This window comes from Pan paniscus, chromosome 1, assembly GCF_029289425.2.
Source record: "Pan paniscus chromosome 1, NHGRI_mPanPan1-v2.0_pri, whole genome shotgun sequence".
Classification (NCBI taxonomy): Eukaryota; Metazoa; Chordata; class Mammalia; order Primates; family Hominidae; genus Pan; species Pan paniscus.
The window spans coordinates 21,104,232-21,123,009 of record NC_073249.2 but is presented as its reverse complement, the minus strand read 5'-3'; the positions used below and the strand labels follow the sequence as shown (position 1 = coordinate 21,123,009).

Sequence of the window (18,778 nt, the reverse complement as noted above, 5' to 3'; positions counted from 1 at the left end):
CCTTGGCACCTACACCAGCCACCCTGTCTTGGGAAGTGGGGATGCTCGCACCACACAATGTGGATTCTGCTGGTGGTAAGGGAGAGAGGCTTTCAGGCAACAATCTTTGCCAGTGTCTACTTCCAAAAGTCTCTAATGCACACATGTGCAAGTTCATGGCTGCTACCATTTGCTAAGCCATGCCCCCAGTATTGGGCCTTCAAGGTTTTTTTTTTTTTTCTCCAAAATGAATAGTGATATGACATACATTTCTCTTTCTTTCTTCTCTTTCTTCCTCTCCCTTCCTCCCTCCCTCCCTTCCTTTCTCTCTTTCTTTCCTTCCTTCTTTTTCTCTTTTTATCCTTCCTTCCTTCCTTTTTTTTCTTTCCTTCCTTTCTTCTTTTTCTTTTCCCTTTCTTCCTTCCTTCCTCCCTCCCTCCACTCCTTCCTTCTCTCCCCCACCCCCCGCCCCCACCTCTCTCTCTCTCTCTTTCTTTTTTTTAAGACAAGGTCTTAAAAAATTCTCCCATTTCCCAGGCTGGAGTGCAGTGGCATGATCATGGCTCACTACAGGCTCAATCTCCTGTGCTCGGGTGATTCTCCCACCTCAGCCTCCCAAGTAGTTGGGTCCACAGGTGCGTGCCACCATGCCCAGCTAAATTTTAAAAATTTTCTGTACAGACAGGTTCTTGCCATGTTCCCCAGGCTGGTGTTGAACTACTGGGCTCAAGCTATCCACTCACCTCAGCCTCCCAAAGTGCTGGGATTAACAGGCATGAGCCACCTCTCCCAGCCACATTTCTAAACAAAACAAAACAGCCCAATTTTTTACAACCCAATTTTTATTATTTTCATTTCCTGTTATTTTTATAGTTTGTTTTCTAAGAAAAGGAATTCCAATCAGAAAATCCTTAATCAATACTGCTACGTGGATTACAAGCAGTATTCACAGAATCAAGTGTTTTTTTTGTTTGTTTGTTTGTTTTTTGTTTTTTTTGAAATGGAGTTTCACTCTGTTGCCCAGGCTGGAGTGCAGTGGTGCGATCTCGGCTCACTGCAACCTCCACCGCCCAGGTTCAAGCGATTCTCCTGCCTCAGCCACCCAAATAGCTGGGATTACAGGCATGTGCCACCATGCCTGGCTAATTTTTGTATTTTTTTTTTTTTTTTGAGACAGAGGGAGTCTTGCTCTGTCGCCAGGTTGGAGTGTAGTGGCATGATCTCGGCTCACTGCAACCTTCGTCTCCCAGTTCCAGCTATTCTCCTGCCTCAGCCTCTCAAGTAGCTGGGACCACAGGCGTGCACCACCATGCCCAACTAATTTTTGTATTTTTAGTAGAGACGGGGTTTCACCTTGTTGGCTAGGATGGTCTCAATCTCTTGACCTTGTGATCCACCTGCCTCAGCCTCCCAAAGTGCTGGGATTACAGGCGTGTGCCACCACATCCAGCCTAATTTTTGTATTTTTAGTAGAGATAGGGTTTCACTATGTTGGCCAGGCTGGTCTTGAACTCCTGACCTCAGATGATTCACCCGCCTCGGCCTCCCAAAGTTCTGTGTTTACAGGCCTGAGCCACGGCTCCCGGCCAAGTTTCCTTTTTTTTTTTTTTTGGTCTGCTTACTTAATAGTGGAAAGAAAGAGAGTCTCGTTTTATTTTCCTCTTTCTTAACTGGGCAGAGTGTACATTTTTTTCTCATGTGTGTTCAATCATTTGTGTGTTTTTTTTTGTGATTTGAAAAATCCCATGACAAGGTGTATTTTCCATCATGCTTTTCCTTACCTAATTTTATAAACTCTTTGTATATTTGTGGCTACAATGTTCCTAATTTGGCTATTTGCCTTTAATTATCATTTTTGATATTTTCTCATTCACAAGATTAGTTCATTATGAAGTTTGCTCATTTTTTATATTTTTTACTTTTCTCTCCAGCAAGTTCCTAGTTGACTCAACAATATCAGCAAGGCTCGGCTGGAAGCCTCTAATCTTTACTACACAGAAATAACCTCGGTTTACTATTCATGTTTCCCACGGGCATCTAGTGCATTTCCAAGTCGATTTAAAAAATCTTCACAAAGACAAAAATACCTCATTAGATCCTGCGCTTGCTTGGAATACAGATTTATAAAAATTTTTTTTTGTTTTTGTTTTTTAAGACAGAGTCTCGTTCTGTCGCCAGGCTAGAGTGCAGTGGCACGATCTTGGCTCACCGCAACCTCCGACTCCCTGGTTCAAGTGATTCTCCTGCCTCAGCCTCCTGAGTATCTGGGATTACAGGCATGCGCCACCACGCCCGGTTAATTTGTGTATTTTTAGTAGAGACGGGGTTTCACCATGAGCCAGGATGGTCTCATATCTTGACCTTGTGATCCGCTCGCCTCGGCCCCGCAAAGTGCTGGGATTAGAGGCGTGAGCCACGGCGCCCGGCCCAGATTAAGTTTTTAAAATGCAAAACTTGCACAATCTTATTTTAACCATGCTTGCTTGTTTTCAAAATAATTAAAAAACAAAAACACCAGATTGCTCTTCCCAAAGGCTTATTTCTTTCCTTTAAATTTAAAGAAAAGCTAACGGCCGGGTGTAGTGGCTCACGCCTGTAATCCCAGCACTTCGGGAGGCAGAGGCGGGTGGATTACGGGGTCAGGAGTAAGAAGCCAGCCTGGCCAACATGGTGAAACCCCGTCTGTACTAAAAATACAAAAATTAGCCGGGCGTCGTGGCAGGCACCTGCAATACCGGCTACTCGGGAGGCTGAGGCAGGAGAATCGCTTGAACCTGGGACGCGGAGGTTGCAGTGAGCCGAGATCGCGCCACTGCACTCAAGCCTGGCAACAGAGCGAGGCTGTCTCAAAAAAGAAAGAAAAGAAAAGAAAAGCTAACAAATGCTCTTCTGTTATGCATCATCACAGAATCAATGAGAGCTCCCCCCAGCCAGGAGACAGCGGACAACCAGGGTAGCTTCCCAGGGGGCCAGAGGGAGGCTGCGCGAGAAGAGGCTCAGCGGGATGGGTCCACGCAGGGAGATCCGACGCAGGGTGGGCGTATACGAGTGTCCACGTCCGGAGGGCTGTTCAAGGGCGGGTCCCTGAAGGAAGGGTGCACGCAGGGCACGTCCACGCGGGCAGGCCCGTGCACGCAGGGCGTGCCCATGCAGGGCGGGTCCGTGCAGGATGAGAGCAGCGGAGGAGGCCCACGCAGGCCATTTCCCGCCCCGTCCCCAGCCCACGCGGGCGAGCTACCGCGGGGGTACGCGCAGCTCAGATCCTAGCAGCTTACAAAAACAACATTTTAAAAATGGAACCTTCAAGTAAAAATAAAACTTTGTTTCCCTCTTTCGCAGGAGTTACTGATGTAGGAAGGGACAGTCCCAGTAAGATTTCAGGATACGACTTGGGCCACTCCGCAGGCAGAAGAGTGAAGCGCGCAGCTGCCAGGACTTGCGGGGTGACGTGCGCCGCTGCCAGGACCTTGCAGGTGGAGAGCATAGTTGCCAAAATCAAGGCGGAGGAGCGCACCGCCGCTAGGATCCAGGCGGAGAAGCCCACCGCGGCCAGGACCTAAGGATGCAGTACACTGCTGCCAGGATCTTGTCTGTGGAGCGCAGCGCGGCCAGGACCTCCGGCTGCAGCACACCGCTGCCAGGATCTCGTCGGCAGAGCGCTCCGCGGTTCGGACCCCGCCCCGTGCGCGTCCCCGACCCCGCCCCGTGCGCGTCCCCGGCGTTGGCGTCGCCGTCCGGTTGCTGGTCTCCGTCCGGTCGCCGGCCGTCTAGGTCTCCGGCCCTCCCCAGCCGCTCCTGCGCCCTTGCCGGCCCCGCCGCCCGCAGCCCTGGCGCTCCCTGCGGGCCCCGCCGAGGCCGCCTGCGCCCTGTGCCAGCGCGCGCCCCGGGAACCGGTGCGCGCCGACTGCGGCCACCGCTTCTGTCGGGCGTGCGTGGTGCGCTTCTGGGCCGAGGAGGACGGGCCCTTCCCGTGCCCCGAGTGCGCCGACGACTGCTGGCAGCGCGCCGTGGAGCCTGGCAGGCCCCCGCTCAGCCGCCGCCTTCTGGCGCTCGAGGAGGCGGCCGCGGCGCCCGCGCGCGACGGCCCGGCCAGCGAGGCCGCGCTGCAGCTGCTGTGCCGCGCCGACGCCGGCCCGCTCTGCGCCGCCTGCCGTATGGCTGCGGGCCCCGAGCCGCCCGAGTGGGAACCGCGCTGGAGGAAGGCGCTGCGCGGCAAGGTGCGCGCCGCGGGGTCCCGTGCCCCACCCCGGACGGTGCCCTGCGCCTCTCCGCCCCCGCCCCGGTCCCCCTGAGCCCTGGGCCCTTCCCGTCTCCACTGTTCCTGTCCCCGGATTGTCCCCCTCCCCTCACCGCCACGGGTCCCCGCTCCAGCGTGTGCTGGGCCCCTCCCTCCTGCGGCTTGCCTCCCCATATTTCCTGCGTCTCTTCGGAGTCTGGTCCCCGTCCCCGTCTTGGTGTCCCCTGCTGGGCGGTGCCTTATCTCCCCACCCCCTACCTTCTACGAAGTCCTTCCCCCACCAGCGCCCATCTTTGTGGTCCCATCACTAGCTGTGCCCTGTCTCGCCCTCATAGACCCCCTCTAGTTCCTACAGATTGACTCCTCCACTCACTCTTCCCTTGGGGGAGACATCACGCCTCTTGCCCCTCTGTATTCCACTGTGTCCACAGGCCTGGCCCATCTTCTCGTCTGCTCCCCGGGCCACCCAGCCCTCGCCTGCACCCCCTGTCCCCTCTCCCATCTTTCAGAAACCCGCTCTGAGAGTCTGGCAGCAGCGGGTCCGGGAGTCTGGAGCCTTGCCCATGGCGGGTTGGTTGTGGGACACAGAATAGGAGACAACAGCCAGCCTGGGGTCCTGCTCTTGAATACAGGGGAGGGGAAGCCAGCCAGACTGTGTCCCTGGGTGCTCCTCCTGCATTGGGGGTCCTGCCACCAGGCAGAGCGACCCCCATCCGGCTCAGGCAGGGCAGGGTGTAGGGCAGGCTGTGCAGACCTTTGGTACAGGCCGAACTCACACTGAACAGGGCCACTTACAGACACAGAACTCCTAAACCCACCTAGACAGTCCCCTTAGCCCCAGCACTCAGATCCTTCTGAATAGGTGTGAAGCCCAAGAAACCTTTTGACTGAACGCTGCCCTAGACAACAGGGCTTCGAGGTTATCTCTGGGATGGTCAGACTGTGCAGTCAGCTGGGGTGATGTCCCTCAGTACTGGGCTGGGTTGGGGGACCCAGAGCTTCTGCCCACCCCTGGTGACCTTTTCTTTCCAGGAGAACAAGGGGTCTGTGGAAATCATGAGAAAGGACTTGAATGACGCCCGGGACCTGCATGGCCAGGCAGAGTCAGCAGCTGCAGTGTGGAAGGCAAGTGGGGGGACCTGGGGCAGCCTGGAATGAGGGGACTGTGGGCTCAGGGCTCTAGACAAAGGGACCACCAGGCCAAGTGGGCCAGGCCTCTGAACTGCTCAGCTGGTTGGTTGGAGGAGGGGCCTCTGGACTTTGGTGAGCTTCAGGGTATTTTTTTAGGATGTGTTTGTATTTCTCAAATAGAATCTAGCCAAAGCCAGTGGAAGCCTCTTTTTCTCCTCACATTTTACCTGTAGGTGATGGCAGCATCAGACTTACTTCTTTTTTTTTTTTTTTTTTTTTCCCAAGAGACAGAGTCTCACTTCATTACCCAGGCTGAAGTGCAATGGCATGATTGTAGCTCACTGCAGCTCGAACTGGCCTCAGGCGATCCTCCCACCTCAGCCTCTGGGACTATAGGCATGTGCTACCACACCTGGTTAATTTTAAAACGCTTTTCTAGAGGTGGGGGTCTTGCTGTGTTGCCCAGGCTGGTCTCAAACTCCTGACCTTAAGCGGTTCTCCTGCCTTGGCCTCCCAAAGTGCTAATTTTGTTTTCTTTTTTAGAACACATCTGTAATTTTCTGTGGTCCTCTTGTTCTGATCTGAGAGTTGCTCATTATTTTTTAGAGGCTAGAAGTCCAAGATCAAGGAACTGGCAGATTCCCTGTCTGGTGAGGGCGCTTCCTGGTTCATAGATGGTGCCTTCTCACTGTGTCCTCACATGGTGGAAGAAGTGAGGGTGTCTCTGGGGTCCTTTGTGTAAGGACATTGATTCCGTTCTTGAGAGTTCCACCCTCACAACCTCATCACCTCCCAAAGGTCCTGCCTCCTAACGCCATCACCTGAGGGATGAGGATTTCAGCATGGGGATTTGGGGAGGACACAGACATTCAGACCACAGCAGCGTTACTTTCCTTGGGTGCCTTCCACAGTATTATATCCCAAGGGGACATCCCACTAGATTCTTTTAGGTTACTCACCAGTAAAGCTCTTTAGTCGTTTAAACTCTATTTGGTGACTTTTTCCTCGTGTAGTAAAAACCTGTGTGCCATTTTTTCTGCGTTTCATAAATTCCTTCCTCCTCCTTTTAACCTGAAAGACAGAGTGCTTTTCACAGGTGCAGCAGCTCTTGGGTAACTGGCTGCACCTCGAGGCTGAGGCCCACGTTTTTACCCCAGCTTGAGGCTGAGGTGGGCTCTGTGCTCCTGGTGCTGCCAAGCCCTTGCCTGCTATCCACAGGCCTGAGGTGCAGGCTTCCCTCAGACAGTGACGGGTTACACATGGGGTCCCTGATGCCAGTCAGACCCCTGGCACTCCACACTGCCCTTGGGGCTGCTCTGAACTTCTCCTTGCCTTGTGAGCGGTCAACACTGCCCAGTGCAAGTGAGGCTGGAAGGCTTTGGGGACCTCCAAGTTTTCAGTAACCCTGTGTTACCCCAAGGGAATTGTTTTGCCCACAGATTTTAGCAGGTTGGAGCTTTCAATCTGTCCTGTTTTGGGGGTTGGTGGCTTAGATGCTGGGATGAGAGAAGCCACCTAAATCCAAAGGAAGGAGTTTGCAGCGTGTCGCATCAGCCAGCCAGCAGACACCCAGCTGTCATTTGCATTCTCAGCAACAAAAGCCTTGGCCTCTCATGACTATGGCTGTCACCTGCCCTGTGTGGCCCAGGGCCAGGTGGAAGCCATCCATGACTGAGTAAAATCAGAGTAGCATCCTGCTCTGCTCTCCTGTTTGCAAGGTTAGGAGTTGGCTGAAAACCAGCTGAAGAGTGGCAAGTGTGAATGCTATTTGTTGAAGGCTGATGGGATGGTTTTCAGCCATTGGAGTTCTGGTGTGGGCACAGCAGGGACAGTTGCTGGCAAGATGGGTGTGTGTCCTGCCCTGACAGTCACGTGCCTGACAGGCTCTAGACCTAGCAGGGCCACTCAAGGATTTACTGTCCCCTTGGCCATGGGAGATGGGAGAGGGCCAGTCTTCATGTGCAGCTGAGCACTGCAACGTAGGGGAGAAAGAACTCTATTTCTCCCCTTTTAGGGCCCCAGGCTGGGCGGGAGAATTAAACTGACATAAGCTAAACTAACAGGGTCAGGTGCAGTGGTTCATGCCTGTAATCCCAGCAACTTGGGAGGCTGAGGTGTAGGAGGATTGCTTGAGGCTAGGAGTTCGAGACCAGCCTGGGTAACATAGTGAGACCACCATCTGTACAAAAATTAAGAAATTAGCCAGGTGTGGTGTTGCATCTGTGGTCCCAGCTACTTGGGAGGCTGAGGTGGGAGGATCACTTAAGCCCAAGAGGTTGAGGCTGCAGTGAACTGTGATGGCACCACTGCACTCCAACCTGGGTGACAGAGTGAGGCCCTATCTCAAAAAAATAAATAAATAAATAAATAAAGGGAGATGGGTTAATGGGAGAAAAAACGTAGGATTTTTTTTTTTTTTTTGAGATGGAGTCTTGCTCTGTTGCCCAGGCTGGAGTGCAGTGGCGTGATCTTGCCTCACTGCATCCTCTACCTCCTTGGTTCAAGTGGTTCTCCTGCCTCAGCCTCCCGAGTAACTGTGACTACAGGTGTGCACCACCACGCCTGGCTAATCTTGTATTTTTAGTGGAGATGGGATTTCACCATGTTGGCCAGGCTGGTCTTGAACTCCTGGCCTCAAGTGATCCAACCACCTCGGCCTCCCAAAGTGCTGGGATTACAGGTGTGAGCCACCGTGTCCAGCCAGGCATATTAATTTAACATAAGTTTTATACAGCACAGGCTCCCTTATAATGAAGACTCAAAGTGGCAAAATTAAATCACTTATATACTGACTTGGACAAAGACTAGCCACTTGTAAAAAAGCAACTACATGATGTGGGGACGCTTGAAAGAGTTGTTTTCACAAGGTCTGTACCAAATTCTGTCGGCCTTGACTTCCTGTCGTCCTTGATGATAAAATCATTTTATTTGATATGGGGAGGGCGTCTTTCACTTGGGAATTTCATTTGCTTTTAAGAAGCAGAATGGAGCTCAGGGTGATCTTGCACTGTTTTTTGATTTTTTTTTAAAAAAAGGCCTTGCTCTGTTGGCCCAGGCTGGAGTGCAGTGGTATGATTATAGCTCACTGCAGCCTCAAACTCCTGGGCTCAAGCGATCGTCTTACCTCAGCCTCCCGAGTTGTTGGGACCATAGGTGTGCACCACTATGCCTGGCTAATGTTTTTGATTTTTAGTAGAGACAGGTTTTCACTGTTGCCCAGGCTAGTCTCGAACTCCTGGGCTCAAGCAATCCTCCCACCTCAGCCTCCCAAAGTACTGTGATTACAGGCATGAGGCACCGTGCCTGGCCTCTTCTGTTATTGTTTTTTTTTTGTTTTTTGTTTTTTTTTGGCTCACTGCAACCTCTGCCTCCCAGGTTCAAGCGATTCTCCTGCCTCAGCCTCCCAAGTAGCTGGGACTACAGGCGTGCGCCACCACGCCCAGCTAATTTTTGTATTTGTAGTAGAGACGGGGTTTCAGCAGGTTGGCCAGGATGGTCTTAATCTCCGGACCTCATGTTCTGCCTGCCTCAGCCTCCCAAAGTGCTGGGATTATAGGCGTGAGCCCCCGTGCCTGGCTTTTTTTTTTTTTTTTTTTTTTTTTTTTTTTGAGATGGAGTCTCGCTCTGTCGCCCAGGCTGCAGTGCAGTAGCATGAACTCGGGCTCACTGCAACCTCCGCCTCCCGGATTCAAGTGATTCACCTGCCTCAGCCTCCCGATTAGCTGGGATTACAGGCGTGCCACCACGCCTGGCTCATTTTTGTATTTTTAGTAGAGACAGGGTTTCACCATGTTGGTCAGGCTGGTCTTGAACTCCTGACCTCATGATCCGCCCACCTTGGCCTCCTGGAGTGCTGGGATTACAAGCGTGAGCCACTGTGCCTGGCCTAATAGTCGATGTGCCTGAGCAGCATGTTTTGGAGTGGCATGTTCTTAACTCCTTCAAGAGCAAACAGGTTCCCCTTCCCCTGGGGAGGGTGGGTGAGGACACAGGTCTTTTCCTGCCACCCGTTTGCAGGGACACGTGATGGACCGTAGGAAGAAGGCACTGACCGACTACAAGAAGCTGCGGGCCTTCTTTGTGGAGGAGGAGGAGCATTTCCTGCAGGAGGCTGAGAAGGAGGAGGGGCTCCCTGAGGATGAGCTGGCTGACCCCACTGAGCGGTTCAGGTCACTGCTGCAGGCGGTCTCGGAGCTGGAGAAGAAGCATCGCAACCTGGGCCTCAGCATGCTGCTGCAGGTGCGGGAGCCCCGCTGGGTCTGCCCACCATCGGGCCAGGGTGGACGCAGGCAGCACCGAGCCATTGGGGGACCATTGCCCGAAGTCAAGGCTTAAAAGCCCAGCCTGACTCCCACTGCCGTGGCCTTGCAGGGCTGAATTTCGGGAATGGGTGGGTGGTCAGGGAAGGTGATGGGAAGGGGTTTTAAGTTGAGGAGGGTCTGAGGTGTCCCTGACCTTCACAAAGGAGGGCACTTGGCATCCCGAGTGCCCGAGCATGGAAGGCTCCTGCCTCGCCCTGGGGTCCTGAAGGCAGAAGCAGCCAAGAAACCCAACCTCAGGGCTTTTCTTCTGCCTCTGCCCAGGGCCTGGCCTGAACCCCAGACCCTGCAGCAACCCAGATGGCCCTGAACGGTTCAGTTGCCCGTGCCAGCCATAGGTGACAAGGCTTTGGCCCTGGGGAGACGGAAGTCTGGGCCAGGCCCTGGGTTTGTTGTGCTCAGGACAGTACCTCATGCGCTGTCTCATGTGCGCTCTCTCTTTTGCTCTCTCCTTTTGCCTCTGTCTCTGACTCTGTGTGTCTCTTTCTCTTTTTGTCTCTCTGTCTTTCCCTCTCCCCTCCCATGCAGTGATGGCGCCAACCCGCGGCAGTCCCAGAGCTGGAGGCAGGAGGATGGATCCTCATCTCCATGGGAAGTGTCAGCGTGTGGCTGCCAGGGAAGCGTGGCAGGCGCCTGGCCTTGGGTCCATCTACATAGTTGCGTGTTTCAACAATGTCCATTTATCCTTTACCCCGAGGCGTGTTTTGGGGGCTGCAAACACCTCCCGGTAGAGGCTGGACCTGAGGACCCTTCCCACCTGTGCCCGTCCCTTCCTGAAGTCCTAGCCACAGCCCATCCTCCATGAGTCCCGGCAGCTCTGGGTCATGCCCTTCCCTGGTCACCCATCTGCCCCTCACCTCATCATCTAGGGACCCAGACCCTGCACCTTCCATGCCGGCCCACAGATCCTTGGCAGGTACCTGAGGTGCACCATTGAGTGTCGGATTTGGGGTTAGCATCCAGAAAGAAGAATGCCCATGAGGCTCTGTGAAGGCTGGAACTCAGGTCTTCAGGGAGAGAAAGGAAGACTGGATTGCACCTTGATGCCTCCTGAGGAGGCGGCCCCCCTCTTGAGGTGGGCGTGGGCCCGGCCCAGCCTTATCCAAGTCGCTCTGTCCACCTCCCCCTTCCTGGCCCCCACCCCACTCCTGTGCCTCCCAGGAGCCCTCCCTGTGCTCCACCTGCCTCCGCAGAAGGAAGCCTCTTTCTCTGTTTCCCTGGGTGAGGGGGCTGGCAGGTGGCTAACCCCATTTAGCATCTCCAGGCCCTGCCATGGTGTCTCATCTTGCTGTTCTCTCTAGCTCTTTCCCTCCTTCCATTTCCTTTAGTAGTTGAATTTTGCAAAGCTTGTAGCAGTAGCTCAGTTGCCTGCAGCATCCTTGTGTGTAGATAAATTAGTCGACAGAAACTCAGCACTGGGGACAGGATTGCAAAGTCGGGGACATAGATGCAGACAGATGTTGAGATTTGGGGATAGCTGGGCTCGTGAGCGGTGCCCATTTCCAGATGAAGCCTTTCAGCCCATCCGAGTCCCCGGCCCTTGGTGCGATGTCTGTGAGTTTGACCTGCCCAGCGCGTGGGCTGGCTCAATGCTGAATAAAGTGGGTTTGTGTCAGCTCGTTTGCTTCGTCTCCGTGTGTCCACCTGGCCTCTTCCCCCTGCCCTGGCCACCCTCCAGTGTCAAAGGAAAATTCCTCGTGACACTTGCTAAAGCATGGTGAGGAGGACTTTGATTGGGACCATTGAGATGGGTGTGGAACCCTTTCCTTGGGGCCTGGGGGGAGATGGGGCTCCACCCCGACATAGCAGGGCAGGGGTTGGAGAAGCGAGGAGCAGTATAGGGTCCATGGGTGGGAATGACTATGAGGAGACATCAGGGCTGAGGGGGCTCTGGCTAAACCCACCTCACAGAGTCCTTGCTGCAGGCAGGCAGGGCGATCAGACATTGGCTGCAAATGGTCAGAGAGGAACCCAGTCAGGTACCATTGAGGGTGGTCAGATATTATGGTTAAACCAAATTAGGGTTCTTGCTAAAACTGGATTTCATAAGAAAGGGCAAAGAGGGCCCTAGGAGAAGATTCCAGAGCCTGGCCAGAGTTTGGCCAAGTAGGGAATCTTTGTCAGCACGCCAACAACATCCCGACCCTGAGACCTCCAGTTTGTCTTTCTCACTGTCTCCGCCTGCTGCAGTCCGCTGTCATCCCTGAGCATCCCTGCCCCTGCCCTGCACACCTGTGATGCTTGCCCGGACAGGTCCTGATGGCACAGAGTCTCCCACAACATCAAAGTGTCTCCACATCACCAGGTCCGACAGTGGCTTCACCATCCTCACCTAACCTAGCTGACCAGCAACATCCCACCCTGTCAATCACAACCTCTTTCTATTTAAGAAAATTATATATTTATGGGGCACAGTGTGATGTTTTGATATCTATGTACATTGTGGAGTGACAAGCAGATTAATGTATCCATCTCATGTTTTTTTTTGTGGTGAGAATATTTGAAATCTACACTCAGCAATTTCAAATACAGTCATCCCTCTGTGCCTAAGGGGGATTGGTTCCAGGACCCCCTCATGGATACCAAAATCCGCAGATGCTCAAGTACCCTGCAGTCAGCCCTCCCTCTGCACATACGTGGGACAGTCAGATACAGAGGGCCAACTGCGTACAGTACACGGTTATCAGCTGAAGTCACCATGCTGTGCAATAGACCTTGAGTTTATTCTTGTATAGTAGGGACTCTGTACCCTCTGACTAGAATTTCCCCAAATCCTCTTGACTCAGCCCCTGCTAACCACCGTTCTACTCTCTAATTCTATAAATCAACATTTTGATTCCACATATAAGTGAGATCATGCGATATTTGTCCTGTTCCTGGCTTATTTCACTTAATATAAATGTCCTGTAAATTCACCCATGTTGCAAATGGCAGGGTTTCCTTTTTTATGGCCAAATAGTATTCCATGATGTGTATACACCACATTTTCTTAAGCCATTTATCCACTTTATCCCTTTATCACTTTGCTTCTAGACCACGTAGGTTGATTCCATATCTTGGCTGTTGTAAAAGTGCTCTTAAGAAACACAGGAGTGTGGGTATCTCTTCCATATATTCATGTTGTTTCCTTTGGGAAAATACTTAGCAGTAGGATTGCTGGGTCACGGTACTCTTTTTAAGTTTTTGAATAACCTCCATATGCTTCTCCATAATGGCTATAATAATTTACATACTCACCAACATTTATTTTCTTTGAAATTAGTCATTCTAAGAAGTGTGAGATAATCTCATTGTGATTTGGTTTACGTTTCCCTGATGATTAATGATGTTGAGCATTTTTTTATATACCTGTTGGCCATTGGTATGTCTTCTTTTGAGAAGTGTCTCTTCAGGTTCTTTGCTCATTTTTTAGTCGTTTATTTGCTTTCCTGCTATTGAGTTTGAGTTCCATGTATATTTTGGATATTAATCCCCTACTTAATGTATGGTTTGCAAATACTCTATCCCAATTTGTGAGTTGTCTTCACTCTGTTTATGATTTCCTTTGCTGTGCAGAAGCTTTTTAGCTCTATGCAATCATGTATGTTTATTTTTCTTTTGTTGCTTGTGCTTTTAGGGTCATATGCAAGAAGTGATACAACCCTAAAACCTAGGCCAGTGTCATGGAGTTTTTCACCTGTGTTTTCTTCTACTGGCTTTACAGTTTCAGGCCTTACAATTAAGCCCTTGTCTATTTTGAATGGATTTTTGTGTAGGGACATTCCCTCCACAAGGGCTTCCTCTGGCCTTGCGGATGCTCCTCCGTCTCCCTTGTGTCCTCTCCACTCCACCCTCTTCATGTGGAAGGACACTTGGCGTCCTCGTGTGGCCTCTCTGTCCTATCCAGCCCCCCATGGTGACCTCACACTTGCCTCTCCAACGTGGGTCTCTCTCCCAAACCCTCTTCCAGGTCCAACCACTGCTTCCATCCCAGACTCGCCCAGGGGCCCAATCCCTGCAGTCCTCAGACATCTCAGAGCTGTCTCTGAGTTGTTTTCTCTAACAGTCCACAGTAGGTCTGCAAAGGAATCCTGCAGGCTCTTCCTGTAGCCAAAGACCTTGACCTCATCTTACCTGCTCCCCGCCAGTCCCCCACCGTGGCCCACTGGCACTGTCCTCTTCTGCCCAGGAGACCTGGGGACCTCATCTCCTCCCGCTGCTCCAACAATGCATTCTCAACCCAGCAGGTAGATGGGTTTCTACTTTAAAATATGTAGGATGAACCAGTCTGGTGATCCGATGTACAACAGGAGGAATGTAGGTAATAAAATTGCACTGTTTTGGGAGTTCCTGCTAAATGACTAGACTTCAGCTGCTCTTGCCACAAAATCCTAAAAGTGGTTGACTCTGGGAGGTGATGGGAATGTTAATTGCTCCCCTGTAGTGACCATTTTGCTCTCTGTTTGTACTTTGTAACATCACGTTGCATACCTTAAATATACACAATGAAATTTATTAAAACAATGAAAATAAAAACTAAGCAAGAGCCTGCCCCCGCTGTACTCAAGGCCCTGCAGCAACTCAGATTCATTCCGGGAAAGCTTCGCAGTGGCCTGGGAAGTGCTACATAATCCACCCCGAGCTGTTCCTCTCTTGTCACCACTGTGCCCCCTGCTCCCTGCAGACCCAGCATGATGGCCTCTCTGTTCTTCAGCAAGCCAGGTGGGCCCTGCCTCGGCCTCTGATCTCCAGGGAACATTTCTCCCCCATACCTGTGTGGCGGTTGCCCCTCTCCTTCAGGTCTGCTCCCACAGGGTGTTTTATAGAAATGGCTTGAAACAGACGCCCTTCCTCAGCCCTTGACCACGCAAGCTCTGAGGAGCCACTGGTGTCCCTGTGGCTTTGCTGCAACCAGATCTGTCTGGTCAAGGGCAGCCCTAGGCAGGAGGATCTCCGAGGCTGGCTGTGGGTGACATGTGGAAGGAAACTGAGGCCAGGCACTGCATAGAGAAGCAACAGTTTGATTGCTGGAAGGTAGGGGACACATTCTCAAGACACTGATGTATTTGTCCAGTACCTCAATACTTTTTTCTCAACTCTTATTTTCAGAGCTTTGTGGGAAAGCCGTGGATAGTTGGGACCCAAAGGTCGTTTTCAGTTTCAGGTTCTGTGGCCAAAGAGAGGAGATAAAAATGCTTGGGGCCATTTTACCTTCTACATTACCTAACTGAGTAGCTATTATTTCATGAGGTCGACAGCAGCAAAATATAAGGAGATGCTTAAACTATTTAGTAACTGGAGAATCATAATTAAAACCATAATGAGATACTGCTTTAGCTCGGGGTGGGTTGGGGCGGGGGTGGTTCGGGCGGGTGGTGGGAACTGCAGCACTAGGTGATGTTGAAGTCTGAGTGATGATGGCACATTAGGTGAGCCCAGAGGTGCTGTGAGGAATGTAGAATAAGGCCGCTGCTTTGGAGTGCAGTCTGGGGTCAAACTAAAAGGGATACCTTGGAGAAACCATGGGTTTGCTTCTAAACCATTGCAATACAGCAAATACTGCAATAAAGCAAGTCCCATGAAATGTTTGGTTTCCAAGTGCATATAAAATGCTTTTATAGGCTGTAATGTAGTCTACTAAGTATGCAGTAGCATTATGTCTAAAAAAGCCAACGTATGTACCTTAATTTTAAAATACTTTGTTGCTAAAAAATGCTAATGATCATCTGAGTGTTCAGTGAGTTGCCATCTTTTTGCTGGGGGAGGGTCTTGCCTCAATGTTGGTGGCTGCTGACTAATTAGGGTGGTGGCTGCTGGAGTTTGGGGTCGCTGTGGCAATTTCTTAAAATAAGACAATGAAGTTTGTCACATCAATTGACTCTTCCATTCAAAAGACTTCTCTGTAGCATGTGTTGCTGTTTGATAGCAGTTTACCCCCATAACATCTTTAAAAATTAGAGTCACTCTTCTCAAACCCTGCCACTGCTTTATCAACTAAGTTGATGTCAATTCTAAATCCTTTGTTGTCACTTCAACCGTGTGCACAGCATCTTCACCAGAAGTAGATTCCATCTCAAGAAAACACTTCCTTTGTTCATCCATAAGAAGCAACTTGTCATCCATTCATGTTTTCTCATGAGACTGCAGCAATTCAGTCCCATCTCCAGGCTCCACTTCCAATTCTCGTTCTCTTGCTGTTTCCACCACATCTGCAATGACTTCCTCCCCTGAAGTCCGGGATCGCTCAGAGTCATCCATGAGGGCTGGAATCAACATCTTCCAAACTCCTGTTCATGTTGCTGTTTTGACCTCCTCCCATGAATCATGAATGTTCTTAAGGCATCTAGAATGGTGAATCCTTTCCAGCAGGTTTTTAAAAATTTTCTCCCAGATCCATCAGAGGAATCATTGTCTAAGGCAGCTGTAGCCTTATGAAATGTCTTAAATAATAAGACTTGAAAGTTAATTATGGAAGTTAACTTGAAAGTTAATAAGACTTGAATGTTGTGTTAATGGCTATTTTAATATTTTAATGGACTTAAAATAGTAAACCATGCAGTAAACAGATGTGCTGTCATGTAGGCTTTGTTGTTTCATTTATACAGCACAGGTAGAGTAGATTGAATGTAATTCCTAAGGGCCTTAGAATTGTTGTAATTGGTGAATGAGCATTGGCTTTAATTTGAAGTCGCTAGCTGCATGAGCCCCTAACAAGAGAGTCACCCTGTCCTTTGAAGCTTTGGAGCCAGGCATTGGCTTCTTTCTAGCTATGAGAGTTCTGGATGGCATCTGCTTCTAATAGAAGGCTGTTTTGTGTGCATTGAAAATCCGTTGTTAGTGTGGCCCCCTTCATCAGTGATCTTAGCTGGATCTGCTGGAGAACTTGCTGCAGCGCCTTCATCAGCTCTTGCTGCTTCACCTTGCACTTTTATGTTACAGTGATGGCTTCTTTCCTTAAACCGCATGAACCAACCCCCGCCAGCTTCAAGCTTTTCTTCTGCAGCTTCCTCGCTTCTCTCAACCTTCATAGAATTGAAGAGAGGATCTTGCTCTGGATTAGGCTTTGGATTAAGGAAATGTTGTGACTGGTTTGATTTTCTATTCAGACCGTGCACACTTTCTGCATATCTGCAATAAGACTGTTTCGCTTTTTTATCATTTGTGTGTTCACTGGAGTACTTTCAGTTTCCTTCAAGAACTTCTCCTTTGCATTCACAGCTTGGCTGACTTTGGCACAAGTAGCATCTTTCTCCTTTGGATGTGCCTTCCTCACTAAGATTGATCATCTCTAGCCTTTGCCTTAAAGTGAGAGGTGTGTGACTCTTCCTTTCACTTCAACACTTAGGGACCATTATAGGGTCATTAATTGGCCCAATATCAGTATTGTTGTGTGCCAGGGGATAGGGAGGCCTGGGGGGAGAGAGAGAGACAGGGGAATGGCTGGTCTGGCGAGCAGTGAGGATGTACATGCCATTTTTCCATTAAGTTTGCTGCCTTGTATGGACGCAGTTCTTGGCATCCCTAAAGAATTTCAAAGGTAACATGAAAGATCCCTGATCACAGATCACCAGAACAAAAGGAACAATAACAAAAAAGCTTGAAATATTGCAGGAGTTACCAAAATGAGACACAGACACCAAGTGAGCACATGCTGCGAAAATGCCACAGGTCAGCTTGCTCAACGCATGGTTGCCACCCACCTTCAATTTTTAACAAATGCAGTATGCGAAGCGCAGTAACATGAGGTATAGGCTGTATATGAAAGGCAGTTAGACCAACCAGACGCTAGGGGGAGCCAGTCCCCAACACCGGGCTTGTTTCTCACACCAGCGGCATGTCTGTCGGGTGAGTTGTTCCCAAAACCACCTCCGGTTCTATAACTCACTAGAAAAGCCCCCAGAACCCACTGAAAGCTGCTACGCTTTCCGTTACAGTTTATTATGGGGAACGGAGACAACTTTAAGTCAGCCAAGGGAGGAAACCCATGGGGGAGTCCGGGAGAGGTAACAGAGCTTCCACTGTCCTGTCCCCGTGGAGTCTGGGCTGTGCTACCTTCCGGGCACCCTGTGTGACTGCACGGGGAGTTCTGCCAACCAGGGACACTGCCCAGCCTTAGAATCCTGGGTCTCTTCTGGCATCCAGCACCTAGGGATGGCTGACTTCCCACATGGCCAGTCTTAGTCTCCAGCCTCAGAGGAAGTCGAACTGCAGGACTCAAAGGGCCCCTACCGCACATCACATTGCTGCCGCTGGGCTTGGCTCAGGGACTCCCGCCCCCATGTCACAGTGTTCTCTTCAGTGCAGCCAACCTACCCTAAACCACATTATGGGACTGTCCAGTGTGACCCAAGGCCACCAGGCAAACAAAGACCCTCCTGTCAGGCATGGCATCCCAAGGGCTTTGAGGTCACTTCCCAGCAGCAGAGTGCAAGGGCAGGGGGGTCTTCTTGGGAACAGCTCAGTTGTGGACTATGCAATTTGCATGCCCACACTGTGGTCTGAAGGTGTCCCACCCTCCACATTAGTACGTTGAAATCCTCACCTTCAAGATGATGGTGTTATGACATGGAGCATTTGGGAGGTGATGAGTTCATGAATGGGATTACTGCCCTTATAAAAGGGACCCCAGAGAACTCCCTCATCTCTTACACCATGTGAGGACTCAGTGAGAAGGTGCTGTCTATGAACCAGGAATTGACGTCACCAGCCACTGGATATGCTGGTGGCTTGATCTTGGACTTCCGGCCTCCAGAGCTGTGAGCAGCACACTTTGGTGGTTTCTAAGCTGCCCAGGCTGTCCACATGGACTGGGATACTATGTATTGCATCAGTTCCACCCCTGGGCTGTTATGCCAAAGAGATGCCCACAGGGTTCCATGAGGGCACAGGCATGGGATGGTTACAGAGCCATTGGTTGCTGTGGTGACAGGTCCTCACTGCTGAGGATGTGGAAGGGTGAATATGGTGGAGGCCTCAGTGGTAACTGAACTGAGTAAAAATTGTTCTGCTACAAGGGCCTGCACATGGGGTGCCCTTGACAAGAGATGTGCACATGGGATTTGCACATGGTGGTGCCCTAGGTTGTGTGTATGTGTGCATGGATCAGAGAACTCCAGGAAGAGCCCATTTTGCT

At 51.0% G+C, this 18,778-nt stretch overlaps 1 protein-coding gene across 1 annotated transcript; it reads left to right on the top strand.

Moving 5' to 3' along the window:
* The first annotated feature begins 3,126 nt into the window (after nt 1–3,126).
* Nucleotides 3,127–11,281, top strand: RNF187 (ring finger protein 187). Its single transcript, XM_063595370.1, has 4 exons — nt 3,127–3,224; nt 3,635–4,196; nt 5,249–5,341; nt 9,365–11,281. The coding sequence occupies exons 1-4, from the start codon at nt 3,127–3,129 to the stop codon at nt 9,680–9,682; spliced, it is 1,071 nt and encodes a 356-aa protein (XP_063451440.1). The 3' UTR covers nt 9,683–11,281.
* The last annotated feature ends 7,497 nt before the right edge of the window (nt 11,282–18,778 follow it).

Bases quoted from the DNA above. Each gene is read 5' to 3' on its own strand.
- RNF187 (XM_063595370.1), top strand. From the start codon at position 3,127: ATGCAGGGCGGGTCCGTGCAGGATGAGAGCAGCGGAGGAGGCCCACGC. The intron at 3,225-3,634 runs GTACGCGCAGCT...TCTCGTCGGCAG, and splicing joins GCGGGCGAGCTACCGCGGGG to AGCGCTCCGCGGTTCGGACC. The intron at 5,342-9,364 runs GCAAGTGGGGGG...ACCCGTTTGCAG, and splicing joins CAGCAGCTGCAGTGTGGAAG to GGACACGTGATGGACCGTAG.